A 21,786-nucleotide genomic window follows, 5' to 3' on the forward strand; every position below is an offset into this window, starting at 1 on the left:
GTCACCACACACACCAGGGTTTTTCTATTCCCAAGGGAAGATGCGCACAAGAAATCCAGCTGAAGGCATGGAGCAGGACAAGCCCACTGCATTCTCTAAGCTCACGTGCTCCATACCCTCTGCAGACACCTCTGCGAACGTTCCAGCCCCAGCAAATCCCACAAGTGAACACAACAAACATGCCAATAAGAACAGCAAAGCCTTGAAGAGATCCTGGCCCCAGAGCTGTGCAAAGGCTCCCCAGCCCCACGGATTCCATCCATGGAGACAGAGACTCTCTCTTGCTGAACAGAGTGAGTGGTGGCGTTAACCCAACTGCTACATGCAAAAGCAGTGGTGTGGCCACTGAGCCGACTCTGAATTGTCTCACCAGAGGTTTTGGTCTAAATATAACAATCCTGCAAGTTCTCATTAGCCGAAAGGTTTTGCTTCCTTAACTGAGCCCATCTGAGGTTAGAATAAAAGTGTGCTGCTTCTGCCGTCAGCGGCCATAAAATTTAGTCTTAATGACAAGTAAAAGGTCTTCATACGGAGTTAAACGGCCTTAATTGTAAGAGGGAGCTAAAACGCACACAAACTTTAGCGACATCCCCAGCGCAGACTGCAGAGATCCAGCAGGAAGGTCATGGAAACAACACCTTCCACTGCACCACCAAACCTTCCAGGTAAGGAATCTGGTTTTCCTTCATGTTAAGAAACCCAAAAAAGAAAGTGCCCTAGACTGTAATGCAGTGACCACCACTGTACCATTGGAAGGCATTAAGGACAAAGTCCTTAACCTAAATTCTAAATTCTTAAATTTATCTAAATTCTTAAATTCTAAATTCTTAAATTTAGAATTTAAATCTTAAGATTTAAATTTAAATCTTAATTCTAAAATCATAAATTATTTTAATGATCATTTTTAATAATCATAATTAAATCATAAATGATTTCATTCTAAAATCATAAATGATTTTAGAATCAGGCCTCTAGAAAGCTGTTGGCCAGGGCTTTGAATCACAGCACGTTCCATGTCAGCGTGCACATTTCACACCCATCCAAGCTCTATTTCTAAAGCTTAACCTAAAAGCCATTCCTTAGCAGAGCTGTGCTTCGGGATTCTCCCTCAGCACGGGGCTGCTCCTCGACTCCAGCCTGGCAGAACAGGTTTATTACAATGCTCTTGCTCAGCTGCATCGCTGGCCTTTAGAAAACCACCCTTTCTTTCTGGAGCACAGACAAGGGTTGGCAGCCATCCCTTCTGCGGGCCAGACCACCTCCAAGGTGCACAGAACCCCAGAGCCACCCTCACCTCTTCATTGGCGATAGGGAACATGGGCCCCACTGAGGCACTCCAGGTCTTAAAGCAGGAAAAGCAGAGGAGAAGCATCAGCAGCTTCCCTACCTGAGCATGAAGAGCACAAGTCCACCAGTAACTAAAGGCCCTTTGAACTACTGACTAGACAAAGAGGAGAAAGCAGAGCCATGGACAGGACCACCACACTCCCATCAAACCCAGCTGCGCTGCGAGCACTGAAAGCACCTCTGAACAGGAACTGGGCAGCAGAGCTCCTACGCACTTCTTAGGAGACTATTTATGGGAGCAGAAGTTGTTAATTCTGCGAGGAGCAGCAGCAGAGGTCACGGTTGGGGCTTCAGCCCTCAAGCACCCACAGGTGCCATCAGCATTTGCAAAACCCTATTTTAATGACATAGGAGCGCTGGGTTCAGAGCAAAGTCCTGCTCAGCCCAGCCTGCTGCAGCATCACACACACATGGAGAGACCCTGCGAGAGAGGCTGCTCCACTCTCTGACCTGCCCCAACCTCTTCCCAGCTCCAGTCATTTTATAGCAGTTTCATTCTGAATCACAAGTTGACGCCTTGGTTCTGGGCCCGTGTTAAAGCCCCACGAGTCAGGGAGTTACTGAGTTGCTGGGACCTAATGAGGCCACACACCTCAGGCAGTGTCAGACACGCAGGGAGCAGCTTCAAAGGCCCAGCAGAGCTCAGGCTCTCCCTGTGAGCAAGGGCTGCTCCCTCCCCAGCCTGCTGCAGGGAAGGTGAGCCCAGCAGGAGCCGATCCACTCCCTTACATGGCTCCCAAGGCACCATTTCCGCTTGCCCAAGCTCAGGCTGGGTGGAAAATGTGCTTCCTCACTCCTCCGCCCATGCCTGGCTCGGAACCCTGGATCCAAAAGGGATGGAAGAACTTACTCTCTGCAGAGGTGAAGCCACAGCTCTAGCAACAGCATCACCTCCAGCACTGGGCAGGAACAGGAGCAGGGGCTGATGCACAGGCAGGGACGCAGGGAGAAGTTGGAACTGCAGCTTTGGCTCCTTGCACACCAGGATTTCTTGCTATTCTGATGCACTTAAGCCTTTTAAATTCATGGCAGCAAGCTCTGCAAGTTAATGATGAGTTGGGAACACTATTTCCTTTCACCGATTTATCCACAATACACTTTGCTATAGAGCAGGAGCTTTGTTTCCAGCACCAAGGGAAGAGTCTCGGCTCAGGTTTAGACACTATTTTCCGCACAAGCCAGTGCTTCCTCCAGCAGTTAATGCTACTGAAGCCTGTCCTACCTGCTGGTCACAGTAAGATTAACGTCATCTGGATCCGTGTCATTATCAGCTTCTCTGAGCATCACAGTGAAACTCAGACCTAGCAAACACAGACTAAGCCTCCTGTCCACTGTAAATACAGCCACATCCACAGTGCCGAGGACCTGCGAGTGCAAGAAAGCTGCTGGCTGAAGTGAAGCACAGTAGTTGCAGTCAATTAAATACCCAACAAATGCTCTTACTTTGTGGATTATCAAGTTCTTTGATTTCCAAAAGGTGTGCCTAGTCACTGCTGCTGGCCTTGAGTGCCCATATCGAGACATCTTCCCAGCAGATGCTTCTCACGGCAAGAACCAGGGAGAGATTTATCTCCAGCCATCAGTGGTTTGTGTTTGCTTTCGTCTGCTCATCACCAAATGGCAGAACCGTGCTCATCCACACACAGATTCTCTCAGAAGAGAGCAAAATGGTGGCAAAGGAGCTTAAAAACCCTCCCAAATTCTTCCCTTGGTCCCTTCTTTTTCAGGGACTGCGAAAGACAGAAACAGCCTATTTGATTTCCTCATAGAAACCAGGAGCCAAAACCAACTGAAATCAGCGCTGGAGCTGGAAAGGTACAACAAAACTCACACAAACATCAAGTCTAGACACTGAAATGTGGAAATATGATTCAAATAACCACAACTGGCACATAATGTATTGATTGCAGCCCATCACGGAACAGGCCCTCAGCGGGTAAGAATAAAGAAAAAAGATTAAATTAGCGTCTTCCACCTCAGTTATAGAAAATATGGATCCTTTGGGCATAGTGATAAGGATTCTTCCATCCTGCTGGGCTTCTAAGTAACGCATTCACTCTTGCTAAATAATGACAATTAGCACAAGCTCTCCTGACAGCACTGGTGCTGCAGGACAGAGCTGCCTGGGCCTCAAGTGCTGCTCTTATCAAAGCAAGGCCTATCAGCTCAACGACGCAGGTCACCAAATACCCGAGCCAAGTAGTCAAGAGGATGTTTGTCCTGATGAAATCTAAATACTACAAAGGTTTAGCAGCTCCCTGCCTTCAGGAAGCGGCACTTGCTAAACCCCACCACACATGGACGTGAACCTAAAGCAGAAAGTTTGTGTCTGCCATGAAAGCCCAGCAGCATGGTCTAGAATGGGCTCAAGCCTTTGCTCACAGTGCTATGCACAGATTGTCCCTCAGGGCACTGTCTCCAGCCTTCTCCCTGTGACTGTCCTCCTTTCCTGTCCAGGCCGTGCCCAGAGCCTCACAGGATGCTCGCAGGTTCTGCATGGAAGAAGGAAGAGGAACTGGTGGTGGTGGCTGGCCTGAAGAGACTGAGAAAGAAGTAAAAGATCCTGGTTTTCCATGACAGCCTTGGGCTAAAGCATTCTCTCCTGCGTAACCAAAGCCAAGCAAAGTCCTGCTGCACAGAGGGAGCGCAGAGGGTTAACTGCCATGAGGCTGTACCAGATCAGGGAAGCCTCAAGGCGGGTGGAGGTGGGCAGCTAAGTCAAGCCCTGCTCACAAGCAGTGACCTCTTTCTGAGTTGAGCAAATGCTTGTTTCTTTAAATTGAAGGGGCACAATTCCAAGGTAAAGAAAGGAGAGATCCAGTGCTCGGAGAAGTGTTTTTTCTGGGCTGCCTTTTCACTGCAGCAAAGGACTGGAGTTTAGAAACCTGCTCTGCCAGCGCAGCAGTGACAGACACCCTGCAAACCGCTGCTCAGGGGGTCAGCAGGCTCCTTGCTTTATAAACTATTGGGAAACCTCCCCTAACAAAACAACCCATAACCCTCAGTCAAAAGGCAAGAGTGGGTTACCCCGGTATGCAAAAGTTGCCTTATGTGCATGGGATGTTTCCAAGCAACACATGAGCTACTATAGAAAACTCTTATCAGCAAATCCAAGCTCTTTTCTTTGATAATGCATCTAGGTCAAGCTAAGGCACGTTGAATGCAGAACCTGGTTTTGGTGCTGTCTCCTTCATATCCACCCTGTATAAAATATTAGCATCGTTCAGGTTATCAGGCTTTCCTTTATTATTAGCATGAAGCTCACTCCAGATAATGGCTCCTCCAGACACAGCATTAACCTTAATTATGCAGAGGTAACTTGATCTCAACCTTTCTGACATTACAGTGCTGAGATGAGGACCACTTCTCCCCCTCAACTTCTCCACTCCTTGCCCCAAACCAAGCCAGTGTGTTACAGGACTGTGCTCACAAATGAGGGTATCTGGTCCACGATCCCAGACACACGGTGTCTCTTCAACATCTACCTAAACCCCTGCAGCCACTCCATCCATTCAAATGCATTCTCTTGTGCATTAGCAGCAAAACCACTAAGTCAGCCAAAACGTATTCTTCTCCCATGGATTAGCTGGCACAAATCAGCACAGGAGTGACGCATGCAGTCTGTCCCTTCCCGTTTTCAACATGCACAAACCCCAGGGATTTGGAGACGCTGCACAAGTTCATGCTTACAAGTTGCAGGCAGAGCAATTGTTTGAGATGTGTAAATTGCTGAGGAGATAACACCTTGGATTCTTAACCTCAAATGCTTTTTCAAACAGACCTTCCCCTCCCTCCCGGGTGATAAAGGCTCTTCTGCTGTCCCAACAGTCGGCACCATGCAAGGGAACTATTTCAACAGCCACCATCCCTCTGCCAAGCAGCACGATGACAAAACCCAACTGAACAGGCCAGAGCACTTCAGAGAGGCTCAGGAGAAAACGTGCTGCTGGAGGATCAGCCAGGGGCTCCTCGCTGGGAGCTGCTGCCTCATGGCGAGGAAGGACTCGGGCAGCACAGGCTGCCCAGGGAAGAGGTCACTGGGAGAGAGGCCGCTCCGAGGGGATGCGCCTGCCCCCTGTGCTGGGTCGGATGCGCTGCAGACAGCGGCAAACCCCAGCACTATAACAGCTTGCCTTGCTTCCTTTGCTGCTGCTTCAGGGGAATAAGAAACCAACTCTAGAAGAAGCTGAAAAAGGAGGAGCAAGGGTTTAGCCTTGCTGGTAATGAATACAATCACCGGGATCCAGCTGCTGGAGCCACTGATAGGAGTGCCAGAACACTCCACTTGCCTATCTTTAACAAACCACCACAACCTTGCCTCAAAAAGAACCTGAAGGGTTAATGTGCAGCCTCCCTGCCCCAGCACTGCTCCAGAGCAGGAGTTCTTCACGGCCAAACTCAACTCCTCCAATTAATGCTGCCTACAATTTGCTGATAAGCAGCAGATCAGGTTTGAAGAACAGCACAGAGGATTCTGTCAGAAGCCTCCTATGTTCCTTGGCACAGCACCCATTAGAACTACTTCTCCAGTCTGCTACCACCAGTATAAAAGAAAAGAGCAGAATGGGTTTCTAATTTGCCACCGAATCCCATAGCAACTGTACGTCACTTCAGCTGGAAATTACAGACAATTCCTTCCCATGCAATTTGAAAACTAGAGAGATGAATCTATAATTTGAGCAGATCCAAATGGTACAGGGCTGAGAGAAAAAGCTACCCTAAATAATTAAAAGGAAACTGCCACAGGCCAAAACATTCCTCATGCACAGTGTTAAACCGTCTCTTTGTCCCCTTCCTTCACATGGGAGGTGCCACATTCAGGTCAACATTAAGACCATTTAGCAGGAGTTTAGCAGTTCAGTGTGTTCTGCATATCCTGTCCCATTTCTGCTGATGGGGAGGAGATGTACGTGTACAAAGAGCTTCCTCTCCAGCAGCCTCCTCTGATTCATGCAGTCATGTCACCGACTCATGTTCCCGATGTCGTAATAGCTTCAATTTTGACGGACTACAGCATCAGTGAATTAATAGGACAGGAAAAAACAGGTTACAGGAAAGGAGGAATGATGCAAAAAGCTTGAAGATAATTCAATGAGGTTTGATTCGAAAGCCGGATTGTTCTTCTCCTCCCGACACCTGCAAGCAGCTTTCAATTCCCAAGTCAGCATGAACGCACATTACCCTAAAGACCCTGCAATGACAGCAGGAGCCTTCATTTTGTGTTTTGTGCTTTAAACACAGCGAGATGAAGGCAACGTGCTTTAAAAGCCAAGTCTGAAAAAGTTCTTTCAGTAATTGTGACTACCAGGGGCCACTTTAACCCCAGCCCTCGAGAAATCCCTTCCGACACGGTTGGTTTGAGTACAGAAAGCATGGGGAAGATGACTTGCGAAGCCACATCTATCACAGCACAGTTCCAAAATGCAGTGAGGTAGCAGAGCACAGGGGCAATGTGCTTTGGTTATCTCAGCTTAGCCTCCAATAAATATTTGTGCATCTACCAAAGTTCACCAGTGAATCAACCAGTGGCTTCCGTTCAAAACGCTCTGGGGAGCAGGGGCAGAGAGGTACAACGGGCGCAGGAGGCACCATTCATCATGCACCGACCAAAACAGGGATGCTACAACCCCCTTCACATCCTCTTAAAATCATGGGGCTGCCATGAAGCCAGGACTAGGGCTGCTGGGCTGAGCCTGGCCTCCATCAGTTCTGCTTAGGTCAACACATAAGCTCCAGGGACCAAAGAGAGGTGTACAACTGCAAGCACACTGTTCTCACACGACACTCCCCACGCTGTCACTGCATTGCTCCTCACACCACAGAGAGCCCAAATACACCTGTGGAAGTTGGGAAATTCCCAGGTAAGGGCTCCAGGAACAGCCCTAATGCTGCTCACACGCCATCAGCACCTACAGAGTGAGCAGATGTACCTACTGCCAAGGGACACCTGGGGCTGCCATGCACCCAAATGCTGGGGTAAGGTCCCTGCTTGCCCAGAGTGTGAAAAGCAATGGATGAATGCCACAGATGGCAGCATCCATGGGATTTAGATGAGGACGGACACACCATCTTGTCAGCAAGCATGAAGGACAGGGTCCAGATAAAGAATGAAAGAGGAAAACAAGGCAGGGGCATGAGATCCTTTGTACCTCAACATGGACGGCAGGAAAGCCGGAAGCCTCTTGCCCCCGGGGCAAAGCCATGCCCTGCTTTTTCTGGGGGGGTGGGAAGGCCTGTACACACCCCCAAAGGGAACGCAGAAAACTCCAAGCTAACATCAAATTACGTTCCTCGGAGAGGAAGGAGCTGCTGTGGGCTAAAACACTGGCTGGCCTGGCTGCAGTGCACCAGGGGACAGACTGACCTGGGACGCGCTCTCCCCTGCTCAGCCCTCAGCTGCGGGGCTCAGCACTGGGTTTCACAACTGCATGGAAGCAGTTTCAGGGGTAGCAAGTTTCGCAAGGAGCAGGCAGGCGACATCTTAAGGTGTCCTCCATGGAGCCAGTGAGCTACTGGAGAAAGAAATCCTCTCAAGGAGCCAGCAGCCCTGTGACCTGAACCTCTTCAGTGGCAGCACCATGACCTCTGTATGCTACAGGGAAGCAGCTTGCTGAAACACAGAGCTGGGCATCAGTATATAGACCCATGACTGTTTTCCCCACCAGGCCATGGACAATTTAGCCAGAGAACTAAGCAGGAAGGACTCAAGACAGCAAAGATCTGGCTGTCCATAGTCCTGCTGCACACATGGCCCAGCTCCACACCAGGAACACGACTGCCCTGGCAACCAGGGACACTCAAACCAAGTGGCAGCTCGCCCGGCTGGGTGATCACTTTTGGATTGTGTAATCCCCAGACATGATTCTGAGCCCAAGAACAAACTCAAGCAACCAAAGACATTACCCTCCTGTGCTGGCAAAGAGACAGAGCCTTGTCGCAGAAATCGCCCCGACGTGCTGCCCTGGTGCCCAAAACAGGTCAGACTGCACATGTTGGGCTGCAGGTAACACAAACAGCAGTATTGGATTCCAGGCCATTATACACATTACACAACCCTGCCGTCAGTTCTACCACACTGAAAACCAAAGCGAGCACAAGAAGCCTTAGCAAATTTTTTCCATTTACCTACTGCAGCCCAGAATTACCCCAGAGCCTGGACAAACACCCGCTCCCAAGGTGAGCTGGAAAGTCACTCCTTGGCATCGCGCGCTTCAGAGCGAGCAGAGACCTTCAGCACGCTGCAGAAACTGTTTATAGAACAAATGCAGAATGAGCATATGTGTTTAATAGCCCACTAATTGTTGCGTTATTCACTGTACAAACAAGTGAGCTCCTCTGCCCTTATCCCTTCCTGCCCAGTTAATCACCAGGAGCCTTTGACTACTTCTCTTTTGGGTGGCGGTGAAGGAAGCAAAGTTCATTAGTGGCCGGTGGCCACCAAACAATCCCCACACCAGACTTCATTTAGCAAATAAACACCACTATTCAAGTGTGACACAGACCGGGAATAACTTCCCAAAATATGGAACGCAGCTGCCTGCAGTCTTCCTACTCTCCCTCCCTCCGAGGAAAATGCTTCCGAAAGTATAGGAAAACACTTATGATGCTGGGTTTTTCCTTTTTCAGAGAGGAAAAAGCCAATAACCCCATCTCTCCAAGACACCTCTTGCTGCTGCTTTCTCCTAATGCTGATAAACACTCATTAAAATCCATAGGGATAAACCCAGGTCCAGTAATTCCCTTCGTCCTCACACTGAGATTGCCCAATTCGGGGATGTGATGTAACCACCACCCGACATTAAAAATAGTGTTGTGACAACATATGGGTTATCCTACAGAAGCTGCAGGCAGGACGCTCCTAATGGCAAACGGGTTCAGGTTCCAGCTTCCCGGCAAGGTGAGGGCCAGAGGCGCTTCCTCGCAGAAGGAAAGAGGAATCCATAGAGAACGGCCACAGAAAGGGGGGGTTTACCCCCCCCATCCAACACCAGAGGCCCAGTGCTGCCATTATTCCCTATTTACACGGCTAAGAAGCACTTGGGCCCATGGTGAGGAAAAGAGAACCTGGGGCTCTCAAATGCAGCCCCACGGAGGGCACCGGCCGATGGGGGGGGCACAACCGGGTGCTGCAGGGAGATGGACCCCCCCAGTGCGGGATGCCAGCACCGAGGGACACGTCCCCGGGGTCAGATCGGCCCCCCCGGCCCTGGGAACCCACGTCACGGTCACCGAGGACACGCACCCGCCCCCCCCGACGTGACCCCCCCCCACCTCAATCCACTTACCGGGAACTGGCGGCGGCTGCCAGCCACCACCGGGGGGGACACCGAGCGCCCACCCCCGGCCCCGGCCCCCACCGGGGGGTGTGGCACCGAGGCCTCGGCTCCCGGGTCCCTCAATCACCCACCGGGGGGGGGGGCACAGTGTGGTCCCTCCATCGGTTACCGCGGGGGGGCCACCGACACCTCCCGGTCCTCTCAGGCACTTACCGGAGGATCATGACGCCTGCTCGGTCACCTACTGGGGGGCACAGAGGCCCCTCAGACACCAACGGCGGTGGGGGGACACCCGGGGCACCCTCAATGGGATTGTCCCCAGCCCCCCCCCGGTTCCTCACAGAGTGGGGGCCGGGAGCTCCTCACGTCCCCCCCGTCCCTCACCAGGGAGGGCCTCACACCGAGCGCCCCCCCCCCATTTCCCCGATTCCCCCCCACCGGGGTCCGCCCCCCTTCCCACACCCCACACACAGCGACAGCCCCGGGCCCCCCCCGCCTCGCCTCACCCCGCTCCCCAACGACGCCGGTGCCAACCCCGCCGGTGCCGCCCGCTGTGAGGCTCCGGCCGGGGCCTCGTGGCGGCCGCTCGCCCGCCGCCGGGCCGTACCCCCCGCCCCCCCCTCCCGTACCTTACAGGCCTGGTAGCTCTCGAAGGCGCGCAGGGCGCTCTCCGTGAGCTTGACGTGGAAGACGGAGACGCGGGTGCCGCGGCCGAGGCGGCCGCAGGACAGCCCGTACCCGCGCTCCGCCTGCAGCGCCGCCATCTTGGGACCGTCTCCCCCTCTGCGCCTGGGCCGCCGGGGCCTCCCGCCGAGGCCACGCCCCGCTCATGCATCATTCATGAGCCGCCGGCCCTCACGCCACGCCCACCGGGGGAGCCTGTTGCTGGGGCGAGGAGGTGGGCAGCGGGCACTCCTATTGGCCGAGCTACGCCGGGCATTGCATCGGATTGGGAGATGGGAAGAGGGGGCGGGGATATGCAAATTAGAGAGCGGTGCACGGCGGGAAGCGTGGTCTGGGGTACCCCCAGTCCAGCCCCGGTCACAGCCTGCGGGAGCCGGGCCCAGGCAGGGCCCATAGGCCCCGGGTTTCCCCCTCCCGGTGCTCAGCGGGTCCCTCCAGAGCCAAGCACCCCCGCAGGCACCGAGCAGCCCCTGCCGCAGCGCCCGCTGCAGCCACACGCATGTGTACGGCGAGAGGGGGGCAGCCAAGAGGAGCAGCCCCGTCCCTCGGCAAGGACGAGGCGCAGGTGTGAAGGAAATGTCCTTTATTTGGGAAGCTCACAGTCGGCCTGGGGTGGGAGGAAAGTGCTACAACCCCCGGGAGCAGAGCTGGGCCCCGGGGCTGGAGAGAGCCGCAGGGAAAAGAGGGACCCCAAAGAGCTTGGACCCACACGAGCCAGCCCCAGCGAGCATCCGGCGCTCCCCCTGCATCCCGCCCGCCGCAGGGTTCTTTGGCTTCCTTTGGACATTGCACGCTCTGGGGAAGTGCTGAGCAGGGCAGCGGGTGCCGGTGCAGGGCTGAGCCGCCGGCAGCCCCCCAGGACATGGGGAATGTCACTGCACGGGCCCCATAGCACATCCGCACCGCTTCCCTTCCTGCAGAGACCACCGCGTCCCTTCATACCCATGTGCTTTCCTTCTATGTGCCTCCTCCTGCCCGTCTCGCCATGCCAGCAGGATCATGGCACCCATGGGGGCTCATTTGTCTGGGGACAGCCATGGCTGTACCGGTGCACAGGAGCTCCTACTCCCTCCAGTGCACTCGGGGCTGCGGGCTGAGCCCCCCATTGCCAGGCAGGGGCTCAGGGGGTCTATGCCCTGCCTGCAGCTCCATCCCCACAGCTGTGCCACCGGGAGGGATACGGGGGGACGTTGGGAGGGGGGATTCGGCGCCTCCGGCAGAGAGAGCATCGTATTCCTGCGAGTCCATGGGAAGGGGTCGGCGAGGCCCCAGCAGGGGAGAGGCAGATCCCGGTGCAGGTCCTGTGCCGTGGGGCCACCCCGTTGCCATCCTTAGTTCCTCGCTGCAATGACCACAGACAAGGCCACGCCGCCGAGCGCGATGGCTGTTGCACCAAAGAGCCACTTCCAGGGGATGGACTGAGGAGGAGACACGGGCACTGTGAGGGGATGGCAGCGCTTCCACCCTGCACAGCCGCTGGGAGCAAGTGGGATCCCTCTGCTGGAATCACTGGGATCCGACTTTCCCGGAGCGCAGGCCCCCACATCAGCATCAGCACCGCAGTGACCCCCAGGGACCTTGGGGACACCAACGCGTCCCCTGTGCCACCCCCGGAGGTGCAGCCACAGCCCTTACCCAGCGCAGTTTGTCTTTGCACTTCCCGGGGGCTCCGGCGGCGCTGGGATTCCCGAGCATCTTCCTGTACAGCTCGGTCTCCACGTTCCTCTGGTCCGCCTGCTTCTTCACCAGCTTCGAGAGCTCGGCGTGGATGGTCTGGGGAGGAGAGCGGGGAGCTGTGGGGATGGGGACCACAGGGCCACCACCAGCGGGCCCCATCACCCCACGGGCAGCTTTGTGGAACAGCTCAGAAGCAGCCAGCGAGGGGGGGCTGATGGCCTGATCCTGCCCCACTGCCCTGCACTGATGCGCTGGGCACCCTGTGGGGCTGAGCACCCCTGTGTCCTTTGGGCCACTCGAGCCATTCCCTGCCCAGCAGCAGGGAGCAAAGCCCACGGTTGATGCCAGACATCGGGAAAAGGATTTTACCCTGTAATCGAGACAGGGAAGCATCTGCCTCACGGGCACACACGTGCCCCAGTGCTCCCACTTCTCTGTCTGGAAGCAGGCTGGGAAAGTGGGCTTGAGGAAAGCGGGAAGCAGGATTGCAGCAAGACTCGGAGCACACCAGTGCCCGGAGCACACCGAGCGGTGGCGACGGCCGTGCCTGCAGGAGCAACCCCTGTGTCCGGCACAGAGCAGGAGGTGCTGCTGAGCCAAGCGCGGCACCACCAGCAGTGCCCTGAGCCCACGGCGGCGGTGAGCACCACCGTGCCCAGCACCGCGGCTGTGCTGTGCCCTCTGCTGGGGACACCTCCTCCAGCCCACGCTGGCTCACCCAGAGACACAAACGTCGGCATCTCCCTGCTCCAAGAGGTCAAGAGAAGGGAGAAGAGAAGGCTCAGGGGGGACCTGATGGCTCCCTCCAACTGCCTGAGAGGAGGATGGAGCCAGGAGGGGCTGGGCTCTGCTCCCAAGGAACAAGGGATGGGACAAGAGGAACCGGCCTCAAGCTGCACCAGGGCAGGTTTAGATGGAGCTGAGGAACAATTCCTGCCCCATGGGGTGCTCAGGCATTGGCACAGGCTGCCCAGGGCAGGGCTGCAGGCACCGTCCCTGCAAGTGTTCACACACCGTGGAGATGAGGCCTCAGTGCCATGGGTTAGTGGTGGGCACAGTTGGACTGGATGAGCTTGAAGGTCATTTCCTCCCTGGTTGATGCTGTGATTCTAAGTTGTGATGGTTCACAACAGCCGGGAGGTGCCGATGGCCCCGGAGAACCAGGCGGAGCCGGGTGGTTTTGGGGTGTTTTCACCCCGGTAGCCGTGGCCGTGACTCACCGGTGCGTGTTTAACGCTGACCGGCGGCAGAGAGGCCCCTCGTCTGCTGCGCCTGTGGTTCCAGCCACGTCACTACCGGGCATCCGGATTTTTCCACCCCTCTCCAATTAAAGCACTTTGCTGGGATGGGCTGCGGAGCAGCTGCCCTGGCAGCGACGTGCAGGGATGCACTGGGAATGCTGCTCCCAGTGCTGCCGGCTCCCTCGGCACCCTGCTCATCCGAACCCTGCTGGGATGCAGAGGGTTCGTGATCCTGCCTGCCCTTCCCCATGGTGCTGTCAGACCATGAGCTCTGTGGGTGCTGTGGGGCCACCAAGACCCGCTTTCATAGCATCCCATCCCAACACAAACCATGACGTTCCGGTTCCAAAGAAGTGGATAAACCACCAGGCCCGGTTGGGGTCGGAGCCCACCTGTAGAACCAGCCCCCAGCGCACCCAGGCCCGCTCCTGCTGGGGCCGTTTCCTGGTGCTGGCTTTTCCTTTGTGCCAAGGATCCTGTCCTGCAGCTGATCATTAACCCACAGGAAATTCCTGACCCTGGCCTGGCGCTGGCGAGAGGTCCAGGCTGCTCCCACCGCCCAGTGAATCACCCCGGGGCTGCTGAGCCAGTCTGCGGGGACCCGGCTCTGCTCCACCTCCCGCAGCCACAGCACGAGCCAATGGAACCGCCCGGCAAAGCGGGAGCAGGCAGGACCATGGATCGCTGGAGCAGGGACGGGCTGGCAGCGAGTCCTGCCAGCAGGGATCAAAGAGCAAAGAGGGAGCTCGCAATACGGAGATAAGGGAGCCACCGGCCCAGCCAAGCTCAGGCCTTGCACCATGTGGTGCATCACCCCATGGCTGGGGGCTATTTCCAACCTCACTTCTTGAAAGGAGCTGGGAACAGCTACGGAGACTGCAGCTTTCCGTGGGGACACCGAGGTTTGCAGGGCCATGGACAAGAAGAGAGCAACGCAGACATGCAGCTCAGCAGAATCACCAGCAGCATGCCACAGCAGCCTACCTTGTTTGAAGGTTCCAGCTTCAACGCTGCCTTCAAGATGGAAATGGCCTCTCTGAACTCACCCTGCTGAGCCAGGACCTGGAAAGCAGGATACGGCTTGAGCAGGATGGGTGACGTCTGTTCCTTGGTCCTGCTCTCCACCACGCCATGGAGAAAGGACGGCCACGCACCCAGCCTCACCTTGCCCTTGCGGAACAGAGCCTTGATGTTCCCTGGCTGGTGCTCCAGGACGAGGTTACAGGACTTGAGAGCTGCCTCGTAATGGTCCAGTTTCAGCTGAGAAGCCGCCAGGTTGTTGAGACATTTCACCTTCACGTCCAGCAGCTCAGCCTCCTCGCCTGGGCTGAAGTCCACTGCAAAGACCCCAGGGGCAGGTTACAGCAGGAAGGGAGCCAGGGCACCCTTTGCTGGAGGAGGCAGGTACCTTTCGAGCTGGAGCTGATGATCTTGAGGGCGATGTCGTAGGAGTTGATGGCCAGCACGTAGTCTGCCTGCTGGTAGAAGAAGTTGCCGCGCTCCCGCTTGCGGTTGGCCAGCTCCACCTTCTCCTTCCCGCTGAGCAGCTCCAGGTCTGGGGCATCCCGAGCCTCCAGCAGCTCCACCTCCAGGGTGAGGGCTGCGTTGGGTGGGATGTCAGGGCTCCTGTGCAGAAGAGGACACAAACCCATGGCACCGCTGCCACCTCTACCCATGCCACGGGCGCTGTGCCATGGAGATTTAACACCATAGACCAGGAATCAGAGCCATGAAAGCTCCCTGGGATGGGGCACGATGCAAATTGCTCCCGCCAAGCAGAACATGCTGCTGTCCCCTGTGTGTGGCACACGAGCTGGGTCTCCCTGCCCATAGAACCTGTGCCATGGTGGCTGGATTGGCACTGGGAGAGCAGGGGCCAGCTTTCAGAGCCCTGCTTGGGGCCATCCTGCTCCACCCCGTGCCCTCCCCGCTCACCTGCCCTGAGCTCCATAGCAGTACTTTGCATCTGACACGATCAAAGCCGTCTCTCCCATTTCCAGGAGCTGCACGCACAGGTCCAGAGCCTGAAGGGAACAACATCACGGGGAGGGAATGAAAGCAAAGGCAGAGGGGCCGCTTCCAATCCATAAATGAGGATGCCCCGATCCTGCCCCGCACACACAGATGGAGCCCTGACCTGCACGACGTCGCAGTCCCCCAGTGTGAAGGTGAGGGCAGGGTTCTCCTCCACCACGCTGCCGTCCTCCAGCGCGGCCTTCAGGCGCACGGTCACGTCCTGGCCCTTGCGGGGCCTCGTGTCCCCCCTCCGGCCCGGCACCAGCGTCTTCTTCTTGAGCAGCCCGGTCCCTGCGCAGGGAGAACCGGACCCGCGTTACCCGCAGCGGGGAGAGGGGAGCCCGGCTCCCACAGCCCTGCTCAGCCCCGGGCCGGTGTTGGCGGCGCCCGCTGAGGCCCCGCTGGCCCCGGGCTCTCACCCAGCACATCCAGCCACTCCTGGGGATCCTCGGCTGCTTCCCTCCCGCCCCGCTCCTCCGGCGGCGGGGCCGGTGGCCGGGACACGTCCTCCAGCGGCGGCATCTCGCTCAGGTCCTCCTCCTCCTCCTCCTCTTCCAGCACCTCGAAATCCTCCGCCGTGTCCAGCACCGGTTCGGGGCCGTTGCCGTTGCCCGCCCGGCCCGGGGAATCGCTCCTCGGTTCCTCCCCGCTTGAAGCCATCGCCGCGGAGCAACCTGGAGCGGGGACAACAGGACGCGGCTCGGGCCTGCGCTTACCGGGACCGGGCAGCACCGGGGGGGGGGAAAGAGTCCGGTAACCGCGGGAAAGGGGGGGTCCCCGCCGCCACGCGCCTTCCCGCCACCCGCGGGGACCCCACGTCACCGTCACGCGCCGGGACTCCCCCTGGCAACGGGCGCCGCCGCCGCGCGCCCACCCGGCCCCGCGAACCCGCCGGCCCCGCCCCGCTGCTCCGATTGGTCCCGCCCCGCCCACCGCGCTGACGCCATTGGCTGGTGAGAACGTTCGTCAGTCAGGCGCTGGGCGGGGCTTGGAGCCGCCTTAAAGGGGCCGCTGCGGGGTGGTGCCGCGTGCGCCCGCAGGACCGGGGAGGGGGGTCCTGGCACCGGGGGGGGTGGGGTTTGACCCCACGATGTCCCGGGGATGGGGCGGGGGGGAGGTCCCGGCCCTCTCCCTCCGCCAACAGCCACTACTTCCGGCTCGGCGCCGTGACGCAGGGGCACGCTGTCGCCGCGGGGTCGCGCTCGACGTGACCCGGTACCCGGAAGCGAGGTGCGGCCGCCGGTGCCGCCGCCGTTCCCGTCATGTGAAACAGCGGGACCGGTTCCCCCAGGTGCGCGGGCACCGGAGTGCGCCGGGCCCCAGGGACCCCGGGGCCAGGGAGGGGGGGCAGACAGGGGACCCCGGTACCGGCGGCGGGTGCGTGTGGGGCCGGCCCGGGCACGGGGGTAGTGAAGGGGGGTAGGTCCGGTACCGGCGGCATGGCAGGGTGCAGGGGGCCCGGTTACCGGGGCCGGGGTCTCCGTTCCTGGTGCTGAGCCGCCCCCTGCAGTCCCGCAGGAGCGATGGAGCCCACGGCCTCGCAGGTGTTCTGCGGGCGGGTGCTGGGAATGGTCAACGCCGAGGACGTCAACGCCATCATCCTGGCCCAGAAGAACATGTGAGTCCCGGGGGAAGCGGCACCGGCACCGGGAGCCTCCCGGGGTCCGTGCCGAGCTCCGTCCGCTTCCCCCGCGCAGGCTGGATCGGTTTGAGAAGACCAACGAGATGCTGCTCAACTTCAACAACCTCTCCAGCGTCCGCATGCAGCAGATGAGCGAGCGCTTCCTCCACCACACCAAGACACTGGTGGAAATGAAGAAGGATCTGGACGGCATCTTCCGGAGGATCCGGTGGGCAGCGGTGCTGCGGGTCTGGGTGGGCTGCGAGGGGTGGAAGGGAGAACATGGAATGGTCTTGGAGGTAAAAACAGCGAGGGGCAAACGTGCGGCCAGGCGACATGGAGAGGAGCTGCTGGAGCTTTGGGATCCCTCAGCCCCGCTCCAGCCGGGATGGTCTGTGCTCCCTTGGGAGGGAGCTGGGACTTGAAGCACCCCATGTGCTGGGATGGGGTGGTGGGGAGGGAGCCCCAGGAACCTCCAGGGCTCGGTTGTGATATCCATGAGCGGCCTCACCTCACCCTCCTCTCCCCAGGACGCTGAAGGGGAAGCTGGCGAAGCAGTACCCGGAGGCCTTCAGCAGTGAGTGAATCCTCCCAGCGCGGGTTTCCCTTTGGTTTTCCTTCCGTGCCAGAATCCCATTCCTTAAGGACGCATCGGGTGGTTTGTGGGAGTCGGGAGAAGCCGCTGAGATATCCACTTGTGCTAAAAGTCATCTTGATTGTATCAAAGGCGTTTGGGAGATGTCCCAAATGGCCACTAACTGATGTGGCATCACGTTATGTATTGATTACATGGGCAGACAACACCTTCGAACTAAGCCGGTTGTCCCGACAGGGCAGCAGGACCAACGCCTGCACCTTCCCTTGCAGACATCCACGAGTCTCCCATCCTGGAGGACGACGATGACTTTGACCCCATCCCGAAGAGCACCACAACCACCATCGCTACCTCGGAGCAGAGCACGGAGTCCTGCGACACCAGCCCCGACGTCATCTCCCCCACCACGAGCCAGGATTTTGAGGATTTATCCCAAGGCCAGTACGATTTACGGGCCGTGAACGGACAGAGTCTCACAGACGAGGACACAGCCGATGGCCTGGACTAGGCAGCGGGTCCCTGCGGAACTTTCCGTGCTGTGTTTGTAGCGGGGTCCCTCTTTGATGGGAAGAGGGACGCGAAGGCGGGTGCCGGACGGGGTCATCCCGCCGCGAACCCTCCGCCCCGGTGTGAACCCCGCGCCTCCCGGGCGCAGAGCAGTAAAACGCGGCTTTCAAACGCCTCTCGTCTGGTCTGTGCGCTCCGGAGCCCGCTTAGGGCGTGGGTGGGCTCCGGGGGGGGGGGGGGGGGGGCGATCCTCCCGTGTGCCCCTCGCCCCCGGTGCCCGGTACACGTGGGCTGCCCCGCACCGGGAGGGGCCGCGGTGGGGCGGGAGGCGCGGGGCGGGTCCCGGTGCTGTGGCACGCAGCGGCCGGCAGGGGGCGGTTGGCGCCCGCCGCGCACGGGGCGGGGCGGTGACGCGGCCCCGCGCGCATTCCGGTTCCGGTCGCCCCTTTTCGCAGCAGCGAGGCCGCGGGTGCGCGCGGGCGGGAACCGGGAGGGGGCCCAGGGCCGGGGAGGGGGGGGTCCGGTTGGCGGCGGGGCCCTGGGGGGGGTGAGGGAGAGTTCCGGGGGGGGGGCACCGGTGGTGACGCCGCGGGCGCTCCCCGCAGGAGCTCTGGTGCCACGATGCAGATCTTCGTGAAGACGCTGACGGGTAAAACCATCACCCTGGAGGTGGAGCCCAACGACACCATCGAGAACGTCAAAGCCAAGATCCAGGACAAGGAAGGTACCGGGGGAGCGGCGGGGGCAGCCCCCGTGTGTTCCCCGTCCCCTCCTCCCCGCACCGCCCTCACCGGCACCGCGTCTGCCCCGCAGGGATCCCCCCGGACCAGCAGCGCCTCATCTTCGCGGGCAAGCAGCTGGAGGACGGCCGGACCCTCGCCGACTACAACATCCAGAAAGGTGCCCCCGGAATGCCCTTGGCTTCGGGGAAGGGGTTGAGGGGAACGTTTGGCTCCTCCGTGACCCTTCTGTTCCCTTCCAGAGTCCACCCTCCACCTCGTGCTGCGCCTGCGGGGGGGCATCATCGAGCCCTCCCTGCGCCAGCTCGCCCAGAAGTACAACTGTGACAAGATGATCTGTCGCAAGTACGGCCCCGTGCCCCCCCCCGCGGCCCCCAGCGCCGCCGCGGGGGCCCTGCTGACCCGTTCCCCCCTCTCCATAGGTGCTACGCCCGCTTGCACCCCCGTGCCGTCAACTGCCGCAAGAAGAAGTGCGGCCACACCAACAACCTGCGCCCCAAGAAGAAGGTCAAGTAGAGCGGGCGCCGCTCTGCCCGCGCCCTGCCAATAAAGAGCTCAGCCCCGGCACGGCCCCGCCGGGTTTTTGCTCAAATCTGCGTGGTTTTTACTGAAAATAAAGAAACGGGGGGGCGGGGGATGCGCGGAGGGGGAGCTGGGGACAGGCGCGATACCGGGCGGGGCCTGCAGGGGGCGGTGGAGGCGCGCTCCGCCCTCCGCCGGGCCTGCGCCGTGCGACCGCGGCCGGGCCATGGTGAGCGGGGCCCGCAAGGCGCGTCCGGGTGGGCGCGGGGGGTCCCGGGGCCGGTCCGCGGGCGGGGGGGGCTGGAGGGGATCCCGGGGCCGGACCGTGCCAATGTGGCCGGGGGGATGGGGTGTCCGGTGCATGGGCAGGGGGGTGTAGCGGGCTCCCGGCGCCGGTTCGGTCCGTGCACACGTGGCCGAGAGGAGCTCCCGGTGCCGGTACCGGACTGAGCTCAAGCGCTGCCGCCGGGCTCCCCTAAGGCCGGCGCTGGGGGGGGACGGGACACGCTGGGTCAGCACCGGCCCTGCCCGGAGCCCCGTTGCCGGAGCCGCCCGGTGAGGCCGCGGGCACGTACCGGTGGCTCCGTCGTCCCCCGCCGCCACCATCCCCATCTCTCCGCAGACGGGCGAGCCCGTGCAGGCGCTGCTGCGGCGGCTGCGGGCGCTGCAGGGCGAGCGGGCCGAGGCGTACCGGCTGCTGGAGCAGTGAGTACCGCGGCGGGAGCCCCAGCACCGAACCGGAGCCCCCCCTTCCGGCTTCGTTCAGAGGCCGGCGGGGCGGAGCTGCTGAGCTCCGGCTGCGGGGGGATGCCCGTGTTGGGCACCTGTCTCCCATCGCAGCATCGGGACACGGGGGGCTGACGGGACACGGGCTGGGATGGGAAGGGGACAGCATCCTATCACACACACACACAGAGAAAGGGGCTGCCGGGTCTGTCCCGGGTGAGGGGTCTGGTCAGAGGGACCAAAGCTGCCAGAGCTGGGCAGGAGAGACCTTAGAGCAGCTCCAGTGCTGAAAGGGGCTACAGGAAACCTGGAGAGAGGCTTTGGACAAGGGCCTGTAGGGACAGGCCAAGGGCAATGGCTTTAACCTGCCAGAGGGGAGACTGAGATGAGCTCTTAGGCAGAAGCTCTTCCCTGTGAGGGTGCTGAGGCGCTGGCCCAGGGTGCCCAGAGAAGCTGTGGCTGCCCCATCCCTGGCAGTGCTCAAGGCCAGGTTGGACACAGGGGCCTGGAGCAAGCTGCTCCAGTGGAAGGGGTCCCTGCCTGTGGCAGGGGTTGGAACTGGAGGAGCTTTAAGCTCCCTTCACCCCAAACCATTCTGTGATTCTATGACATGAAAACCCTCCTGGTGCTGCCTGTGGCAAAGGGAGCTCAGCGCCGGGATGTGGACCGTGGGGTGTTGCCATCCTGTTGCGGTGCGGTGACGGTGGCTCCTCCGCATGCACAGGGGCCACCGCGCATACCTGAGCAGCGCCCCGCACTATGACTTCCCGCGTTACCGGCAGCTGGTGCACGAGATCACGGTGGCCTTCAGCAGCATCTCCCGCGAGGTGCTGAGCATTGCCGGGCGCCTGCGGGACGAGCTCGCCCGCCCCGACCTGGCCCAGCACCTGGCCTGGCTGCAGGATCGGGAGCAGGAGAAGCTGCAGCTGGTGAGTGAGGGGCCGGGGGGGGGGCACCGATACCTGGGGCTGCTTTGCAGGGGTCTCAGCTCCCGCTGTGTCCCCGCTGCAGACAGCGCAGCTCCAGCTGGCCCAGCAGCAGGCACAGGACCAGCCCCACGTGGATGCCCATCAGCAGGAGGTGCAGGAGCTCAAGCACAAGTAGGTGGTGGCCCCGCTGCCGGCTTCCTTCTCCCCCCGTTTTGGGATGGCAGCGTTCCCCATGGGGATAGGAGCCCCCTCCCCACATCTCCCCTCCCTCTGGCCCAGGGGGGCCCAGATGGTGCCTTCAGCCGCGCTCGGGGCTGCAGCCCCGGGGAGGGTTTGGCGATGCTGCGCGGTCCCCTCGGCCTCCCCGGGCTGAGTGTTTCATAAACAGCGCGGGGAAGGCGAGGCGGCCCACATAATACGCTCCATATGGGCTTTATTTATAGTTTCCATCCGCTCTCGTAGGCTAATTAAAACCATTGAGGCAATCAGCGAAATTCTGCAGGACCTCAAGTACGATTCGGAAGAAGTCGAGTGATGGATGTCCCCGTGGGAACGGCTGGAGGGGCCGGGCGGTGGAACGGGGGCCCCGCGCGCCATTCCCGGCCCCCGGCGCAGCCACCCGGGCACCCGCAGCGCCCAGCAAGATGGGCACCTTCCCCTTGCCCCTTTTCTTGAGCACAGGCTGGAAGGGGTGGAGAACACCCCCATCTCTCCAGGAGGAGTGGGGTCCCCCTGAGTCCTGAGCATCCCTCAGCAGAGGGGTCCAGCATGGGGCTGGTTCCGCTTCCCAGCTGCACCAGGGCTTTTTGCCCAAGGAAAACCACAACGTGCAGTGCCAAGGGGCTGCCTTGCTTTGATCCCCATGGAGATGGGCACTGCCTTCACTGCCAGCTGGAGCCCCAGGG

The 21,786-nt window shown here is 59.6% G+C and overlaps 5 protein-coding genes across 5 annotated transcripts in view; 3 read left to right on the forward strand and 2 right to left on the reverse strand.

Moving 5' to 3' along the window:
• ELL (elongation factor for RNA polymerase II) overlaps positions 1–10,407 on the reverse strand; it is a 50,637-nt gene extending 40,230 nt beyond the window's left edge. The window contains exon 1 of the mRNA XM_080633852.1: positions 10,253–10,407. Within this exon, the coding sequence (XP_080489978.1) occupies positions 10,253–10,387 (135 nt within the window). The 5' untranslated portion in view covers positions 10,388–10,407. The remainder of the gene's footprint in view (positions 1–10,252) is intronic.
• A 494-nt stretch (positions 10,408–10,901) lies between these two features.
• Positions 10,902–16,133, reverse strand: FKBP8 (FKBP prolyl isomerase 8). The gene is made up of 9 exons (XM_080634036.1): positions 16,064–16,133; positions 15,661–15,915; positions 15,363–15,532; positions 15,161–15,249; positions 14,634–14,851; positions 14,390–14,562; positions 14,210–14,287; positions 11,943–12,080; positions 10,902–11,725 (listed from the first exon to the last, which is right to left on the reverse strand). Exons 2-9 carry the CDS (start codon positions 15,899–15,901, stop codon positions 11,639–11,641), a joined length of 1,194 nt encoding a protein of 397 aa, XP_080490162.1. The 5' UTR covers positions 15,902–15,915; positions 16,064–16,133; the 3' UTR covers positions 10,902–11,638.
• A 224-nt stretch (positions 16,134–16,357) lies between these two features.
• Positions 16,358–18,135, forward strand: KXD1 (KxDL motif containing 1). Its single transcript, XM_080634038.1, has 5 exons — positions 16,358–16,532; positions 16,752–16,859; positions 16,939–17,091; positions 17,393–17,439; positions 17,730–18,135. The coding sequence occupies exons 2-5, from the start codon at positions 16,765–16,767 to the stop codon at positions 17,963–17,965; spliced, it is 531 nt and encodes a 176-aa protein (XP_080490164.1). The 5' UTR covers positions 16,358–16,532; positions 16,752–16,764; the 3' UTR covers positions 17,966–18,135.
• Positions 18,021–19,296, forward strand: UBA52 (ubiquitin A-52 residue ribosomal protein fusion product 1; the record flags this gene model as incomplete). The annotated part of the gene is made up of 5 exons (XM_080634037.1): positions 18,021–18,433; positions 18,570–18,688; positions 18,778–18,864; positions 18,947–19,049; positions 19,127–19,296. 5 exons carry the CDS (start codon positions 18,021–18,023, stop codon positions 19,218–19,220), a joined length of 816 nt encoding a protein of 271 aa, XP_080490163.1. The 3' UTR covers positions 19,221–19,296.
• Positions 19,297–19,340: 44 nt separating this feature from the next.
• Positions 19,341–21,630, forward strand: REX1BD (required for excision 1-B domain containing; the record flags this gene model as incomplete). Its single annotated transcript, XM_080634134.1, has 5 exons — positions 19,341–19,664; positions 19,849–19,931; positions 20,677–20,881; positions 20,964–21,052; positions 21,344–21,630. The coding sequence occupies 5 exons, from the start codon at positions 19,341–19,343 to the stop codon at positions 21,414–21,416; spliced, it is 774 nt and encodes a 257-aa protein (XP_080490260.1). The 3' UTR covers positions 21,417–21,630.
• Between the last annotated feature and the right edge of the window lie 156 nt (positions 21,631–21,786).

This window comes from Psittacula echo (genome assembly GCF_963264785.1).
Source record: "Psittacula echo genome assembly, chromosome: 24".
Taxonomy (NCBI): Eukaryota; Metazoa; Chordata; class Aves; order Psittaciformes; family Psittacidae; genus Psittacula; species Psittacula echo.